The sequence below is a fragment of the Nicotiana tomentosiformis genome, chromosome 10 (genome assembly GCF_000390325.3).
Source record: "Nicotiana tomentosiformis chromosome 10, ASM39032v3, whole genome shotgun sequence".
NCBI lineage: Eukaryota > Viridiplantae > Streptophyta > Magnoliopsida > Solanales > Solanaceae > Nicotiana > Nicotiana tomentosiformis.
Window position 1 is genome coordinate 17,630,978 of NC_090821.1, and position 7,881 is coordinate 17,638,858.

The 7,881-nt window shown below is 36.8% G+C and overlaps 1 protein-coding gene across 1 annotated transcript; it reads left to right on the forward strand.

The window, feature by feature from the left end:
* The first annotated feature begins 1,334 nt into the window (after window positions 1–1,334).
* LOC104105487 (uncharacterized) lies at window positions 1,335–6,820 on the forward strand. Its single transcript, XM_009613801.4, has 5 exons — window positions 1,335–1,635; window positions 3,310–3,373; window positions 3,773–4,174; window positions 5,031–5,365; window positions 6,122–6,820. The coding sequence occupies exons 1-5, from the start codon at window positions 1,555–1,557 to the stop codon at window positions 6,335–6,337; spliced, it is 1,098 nt and encodes a 365-aa protein (XP_009612096.1). The 5' UTR covers window positions 1,335–1,554; the 3' UTR covers window positions 6,338–6,820.
* The last annotated feature ends 1,061 nt before the right edge of the window (window positions 6,821–7,881 follow it).

The window sequence follows — 7,881 nt, forward strand, 5'->3', positions numbered from 1 at the left end:
GTACGAGTTTAAGCGACACTAATGTTATTTCACCTATAATTTAATGATAAGGACATATTTGAGATCAAATTTGGTTGAGATACAATTTTTGCCTTTTTTCCATTTTGAAACCAAAATTCACGTACATAAACACAAGTAGAAAATATCAGGTTGAATGGATGGTACAATAAAAAGGTAACGAGGCCACATAAAAAGGGTAAGCTTGTCCAATTTTCTGTACTTTCAACCCCACAGGGCCACAACTAAGAGAGAGAACTGAAGTAGCGTTTTTTTTTTAGGGGTGGGCCTTCGATTTTCAGTTCGGTATTTAAAAATTTTGGTTCGATATTTCGATATTCGTTTTATTAATTGTGTATATCAAATACCGTATTAAAGTAGTTCGGTACGGTTCGATATTTCTTACTTTGGTTCGGTACGGTTTCGATACGATTTTGGTTTAATACATTAACGGAATAGATGATATAGATAGAGTGGACAATGGACTGCTAAGCTAGCGGCTGCCTGCTAGACAATACTAGAATTTATGTTTGATATGATATTTAGAAGAAATAGAGTAACAGCAAAAGTGCAAAACCAACATTCCAAGCATCTGCCATCTATGATCTAACAAGCATTAGCAAAAATCAGCTAACCAACGAAATAGAGTAACAGCAAAACGTCAAGAGTCTCTATTGAATGGGTAAAATAGAGAAAGATGGTGGATCCTCCGAGCTAAGCAAGAAAAAGAGTGTTGTTACCTCAACTGTTTCATTGTCTCCAAAATCTTCAGTGAAGAAGGTATCAAGCACAACATCCAGTAACAACTACCCAAGAAAAGCATCTCAACTTAACGGTAGGATTAGTGGGCAAATCAGTCACGAAAATATGATGAAGACGTTGCACCTTAGAGAAACAAAGAACAAAAGCCACTCTTCCCACGAAAATAGTAATGCCAAAATATTCTCAGATAGAGATGGTCCAAAACTAAGGAATACGGCTTGCCTCGGATAGAGATGGTCCAAAACTTGAGAGAAGTCTAGGTTAGAAAATAGAAAGGAAAAGGGGTAAGACTTAAGAGTAGATATTGCCCGTAAGTCTGGGTGCGAGCTTAGGATTATTAGGCTAGAAAATAAAAAAAAGTTGGGTTTGGATTAAAATATTTCGGTATTTCGGTATACCGAAATATCAAAAAGTCAATACTTATACCGTACCAAAATATCGTAATTTCTATACCAAAATATATCGAAAAATCGAAAAAATTGAAACCAAAATACCAAATTAATTCGGTTCGACTCGAAATTAACTTTTTTCGATTTTATGTACACCCCCTAAAACCCCGTTCCTAAGTATCTTTCAGCCCTAGACTTTTTTCTCTCTCTCTCTCTCTAAAATTCCTCAACTGGGTTTAAATACAAGTGGCTTCCCTAGACATTTTTCTTTCTTTCACTCCTCTCTAAAATTCCTCAACTGGGTTTAAAATCAAGTGGCTTCATTTGGTAGACTTAAGTGTAGTTAACCAGACAAATCCTTCATTTGGTAGACTTAAGTGCCACTGTTACTTGTGAAGACTAAAGAATGGCAGTTAAAATTGGTTCTTCTTTTTCCTCTGTTTTCACCTCCCCTTCTTCACCTTTTCAATCCATGAAGACTCGAACGGTATGTATTCTTTTTCGGATTTTGTTCCTCCTTTTTTCCCTTTTTGATTATTGAAATGCCTACGTTTTGATATTGATTAAATTCCTCCTTCGATTAAAGAATGTTCTTAATATTTGGTGGGCTGGCTTTCCCGGCACATTTGCTTATTGGCTGTAGCAAGTGCTTTGGGAGTTGTTGAGGTGTGTGCAAGTCTGAACCGAACACCATCAAAAGAAAAAAAAAGAATGTTCAGAAAACTTGTTGTTACATAGAAATTATGTACTTCCCAGTAGTTGTTAATAACTGTTTAAAGAGTGGGTGGAGTGGGATTTCAAATGTGTTAAACTCTGAAATTATTAAAACACACTTGAACTTTTACTTGTTATTTTCCCTTTCTTTTTGTTCTACTTTTTTCCTTTTACGTTCCCTGATTTTTTTTCGTGTGACACATGGTGTTTTGAATCCTTTTATTCAGGATAGTGGAACATCAATGTTTTGGTTTTATTTCTTTTTTAGGTGATTCAAGCCCATAAAACTTCTAATGGAGGTCCTAGCGGACATGAATACAAGAATCATGGTTATTTTGAGTTAAATCCTGTAAATACTAAATATTCTATTTGGTGTGATGTACATCTTTGAACTACACAACGGACTCTTCATTGTCCTTTTTGGGACATATTAAAAAACGAGGCTTAAGCATAGTATTCGGAATCTGAAAGAAAAATTTATATTGTCGGTGTAGGAGCGATACTCTGGAAAATCCATTATTTCTTTTGGATTTTTTGGATGCATTGATATTGTAACTGTTGTCGGGATCATGCTTTAATTTTTTGTACTTTTGCAGGACCTTTTTGGTGCTAAAAATTATAGAATTACCTTACTTTATCAAAAATTAGGAATACGAGACCAAAATGATTTATTGATAAAATGAGTTAAAGAAATGGTTGGGCCGAGTTATTGCAATATGATATAAAATTAAAATGATGTAGTTAAGTTCCAATTAGGTAAAACACTTAAACTCATACATTTCCAAGATGGGTTTGACTAATAGCATGTCGTACTCTTCTTTTTTAAAATGAGCATGGTGTTTGGGCCAACTTGCACACACCTCGACAACTCGACTATTCCATCTTGTACCTGTTGTCTCCACCAGCATATGTACCGGTTAACCCTGCCGACTAAGGCTTACTCTGGAAGAGTTTGAATCTTATGAGAAATTTAACAAGAGAAAGATTCTCTTGAATTGTTGGGTAGTTTAAGAACTTAGTAAAGATTTTGCAATCATAAGTGCCTTAAAAGTAAAAAAGGAAAGGATGGAATAAGGTCCCATACATATGGAATAGTCTCTTATTCCTTCTTGGATAAAGAATGGAATTGTTCATAAGTGACCTCCTTGTGACCTGAAACTCACTGGTTTGAATATGATGGACATGGTCTTTTGGCATGCAACTGTAGTTTATACCTTGAGTCTTATGCACATACCCATATTAGTTATTACTGGAGCAGTGTGCTGAATTATTCTCAGTCAAATGATGAGATGGTTCTCCTTTTCCTTTTGGGTTATCCTTGAAGCAATCTATTGGATAAGCATACAAGTTATAAAGTATTTTCTTGATTTTTTTCTCTAGTATCATTATGCGGTGATCTAAGCAATCTTTTGTAGAATGCTTGTTTGATCCATGCTTTACCATCCAGGTGAGTGCAAGACCAAGAGTGTTCATGTGGAGATTTGTTCCGGAACGTCTAAGAAATGATAAAGGTAGTTAATCAAATTGGAAAGTTTGTTTTAAGATTAAAATTTTATGATGCAATTAAGCAGTGATTTTCCTCTATTATCTGAATACAGTTTTAAGATGCATTTCCTTTATCCAAACAAAAAAGTTTAAGTTGCATATCCTCCCTTGAATCTCTTATTCTCTTTGTAAGATGGAGTAACACTAGGTAAAGCAAGGGTGCAGATGTTAGTATTTGGTTCACTTCTTCTGGAGGTAAAATTGTTATTCGGTGCTTTGAGACACTTCTTGTTGCCTCTCAACTAATAGCAAGTTCCACAAAGTGAGTGTTAAAGTTCTGCAGAATGACTTGCCATAACTTTGTTATCTTCCATTTTTCTTTTCTTTTTTCCCCCATTGCTTTGGCTGTCTTCTGCCTTTGCAAGTTGTTAGGTCACACCACTTTGTGCCTGAAAAGCTAAAGGTGCTGAGAAGTTCCAGTAGGAAACAGTTCAGTTTCTTTGCCGCCGCAGAAGACCAGTTAGCCGACAGTGAGCTTGAGGAAGATGATTCCGAGCAAGAAAGTGAACATCCTGGTGATGAATTTGTTGCCTCTGACAGTAGTTCAAACGTCCAAATGGAAGGTGCTGGTGGTAAGCCTGGCGTACTATCGTTCTACAATCGTCCTTACAGAAGGGAGGAGGAAATCCTTATGCCTGCTGCTGAAAAGAACCAGAACATTCTACTGTGGTTTGTTGGTCCAGCTGTTCTTGTAGCCTCTTTCATCTTTCCCTCGCTTTACTTGCGCAGGATATTATCAACTATATTTGAGGACTCGTTGTTAACTGGTATGCAAAACTTATGCTATAACATATTTCTGGCATAGTTATATTTGTTTCATTTAGTTTATCCTGCTTAAACCCTCCAAAAAGGCCTTAAGAAAAAATAAATGAAAAAGGTATCATGATCCTTCTGATTGCAGCATCTTATTTTTATTGGCAGTAGAATAACAAATGAAATAAACACTCATCCATAATATGTTTGCAGGTTAATCTCATTCTTATTGTCCTTTAAGTTGAAGCAACAACAACAATATACCAAGTGTAATCCCACAAGTGGGGTTTGGGGAGGGTAGTGAAGTGAGTACACAGCCTTACCCCTACCTTTATGCAGGTAGAGAGGTTGTTTCCAATTGTCCTTTAAGTTGAAGCTTACATAGTATTTTATAAATGGAAATCTTCTGAAGCTTGTATAAGCAATCTTCATAATTTTTTCTATCAAGCATAAATTGTCTGGGATTCCATGAGCTTGTTCTCACTTCATTTTTCTTATTCTTTCCTTCTCCAAACAAAAATACTCTGTCCGACCACAAGTACGTCGCTGTTGTTAACCATCAGGTCCTTAGAACTTCTGCAAAATATTGATGTATGGATTCTGGAGAAGTGCCTGCAACTTGAAGAAACTAGACATATCTGCACTAAAGTTTGCACCGTGGAGGATCATGTGTTAATACTAGTAGGATATCTTGTGTCCACCAAACACAATATCTGTGTCAAAATCAGGTGTTTGTTGTGTGACTGAAATATCAATCATCTTTGCCTTGTTCTTATTTAATCATTCATGCTACAGTATCCTTTTTAAAGTTTTATTACGAGTATCATGTCATTGCACTTTCGCTAAATGAACTGTGCTCTCGACCTGCAGATTTCCTCATCTTGTTCTTCACAGAGGCTCTCTTTTACTGTGGAGTAGCAGTGTTTCTTCTCCTAATAGATCGTCTAAGGAGACCGCTTGAGCTAGTATCTTCTGAAAGGAAAATTATCCCACCACTCGGTTATAGAATATCTTCAATTGCTGTACTGGCACTTAGTCTAATAATTCCAATGGTGACCATGGGGTTTGTTTGGCCATGGACTGGTCCTGCTGCTTCTGCTACTCTCGCCCCCTACCTTGTTGGTATAGTTGTTCAATTTGCTTTTGAGCAGTATGCAAGATATATTGACTCACCTTCATGGTCTGTTATCCCCATTATCTTTCAGGTAAGGACTAAATCGAATTGGTAATTTCACTGGAATGTTTATAGAGAGAGAAAACATTGAGCACTGACCACTGTGAGTTTTGTTGTATTGTGGCCCCATTAGCTGCAACTCTGAAATGTCATCAGGAATAGGGCCGCCCTCCCCCAAAACCCTCCATTGTGTTTCATTGAATTTTTTTTGCAGTTCTTCAAACTTAACCTTTTAGAATCTAGACGTTTAAACCCTTTCAAATATTTCAAATTACCTGTAAAAACTATCTTTTTTACTGCCTTTAAAACACTCCGCCAGATCCGTGGATGACAATTTTCATTTTCAAGCTTAACTATGTTGACTCATTGAACTCTATTCAAACTTTTATTACCCATGTATACTTTCGTTGTTTTAATGGAAAATCCAGTTAAGCCGACTACACCAGTACTAGAAGTTTCAGTTTGCTCCTGAATGTCGTAGTTGTACCTTTACCATAATGTCATACTTGTATATTTACTTGGAGGTCACACTTGTATCTTTTCTATTTAGGTTGTTTCTGATAACCATTCTGTTTTGTTTGTGAAATAACTTCACAATATGCCTCTCCAAAAGGATGGATACTTTATCCAATATTCAGTAAGATGATTGTTTGACGTCATATTGCTTCCAAGTCGTCTTGAAAGAATTTTGTGCTCACCTTTCTGATTGAATATTTTAACACTTATGAAAGCAAGTTTTATGGTAGTTGATGAGGTTACTTTATCCTTCTTTGGCACAATTTTACAGGTCTACAGGTTGCATCAACTGAATAGGGCAGCGCAACTGGTAACAGCCCTTTCTTTGACAGTAAGAGGAGCAGAGATGACTGCCCAGAACTTGGCAATAAATGGCTCATTGAGCACACTTTTAAATGTCCTTCAATTCCTTGGGGTGATATGTATTTGGTCCCTTTCTAGCTTCATCATGAGATTTTTCCCATCTGCTACTATGGCTGAGGGGTAAGACATGGTTCTGCTTCCATCTGGTCCGCACTAAATACTCTGGAATAGTCTGCACATGCAAAGTTCTGGTTGCTTGTTTGCAAGTGCTACATGTCTTTTGTGGTTGCTGTGGTTATTTCTTCAGATGGTCCCTGTTGTTAGACTTGATCTTTGTTGAATCTGAAAGAACATGACTTTGGAAGCCTTAATCGCTCTCCAACATATATCACCTTCGCAGAAAATTCTTTGCAAATGCAGGACTGCAAGGTATAGGGCTGCTGATCATCCTGTCTCCTTTTATGTATTTGGTTCAATAGGCTGTGTATTTTGACATTACCAGGTGGAATACTCAACTCACCAAGGAATTTTACGTTGGTGGATATTTTGTGACATTAGAGGGCAAGTAGGTATCCATGTTAGTGTAAAGACAGGACCAAATGTGAAGTTGATTTGTTTTCATTTTGGCAGAATAGGCTAATAAACACTTTTACTTGTTCAGGTTTGACATTCCGGTCCTCCTACTTTATGAAGTTTCAACCTTGATCAAAACATATGTTTTAAACACTTTTGACATTGTGTGTTGCTCACTCGAGTTAACATGGGGGACATATCAGATCCACCTCATCTAAATTAAACCACGTCATTATTTATTTTTATAAAATATTATTTTTACTTCTCCTTCTCTTCCTCTTGCGCAGTCAACCACCACCCTCTATGCCTTCTTTTCCTCTGCTTCTGCCTCCCCCTTCAACCATTGGTCGCCGGTCTCCTCGCCCAAAACCAAAACAACGAGCGGACCAGGGATATAGAACAACAAGCAACATCACCGGCCGGAAAACTCACTCTGTATTAGTTCTTACGTCATCAATTAAGAATTCCAAAATCCTCTTAAGGAAGAAAAAAATCGCATCTTTAGCTTCCTTCCACTTTCTGTTTATTGTCTGCATAGAGCAAGGCACCAAAAAGAATAAATTGTGGGTACAATCTTAACATCCATTAAATTTTTTGCCACAGTTATTCCAATTCAAAGGTTACCAAGATCTGGGTTTTCTTGACATGGCTGGAAAAGCCAACACGGTCAACTGGTTGACTAGAAGTTTTGGATCTGTGGCGATAAGGGATGTCACTGGTAGATGAAAAGGTGGTGGGGAGGGCATTTGGGGTTGGGGGAGCAGAACGTTAAGTGAAAGAGAAAAAACAAACTTTGACCTTTTCTTTCTTTTCTCTAATTTGATTTTTTGTATTTTTCGTTTTTGTTTTTTCCCTTATTTTAATCATTTTTTATTTAAATTTTTATGTTCACGCTCTTTATACGCGTGAAATACACATATTTTGTCCAGTTCAGAAATTAAATTGCCACATAGACTTGGTCAATGGTCAGAGAGTTTAAAATACTGACTTTGAACAATTATAAGTGTCTAGATGAAACTTCATTGAGTATAGGGACCGCGATGACAAACACGAACAACTATAAATGTTTACGAGGCTATTCTGCCTTTCATTTATTAGTGTTTTTCTTTTTGGCAGGAATCTTCAAAAATACTATGCTTTCTTCTATTGCACACC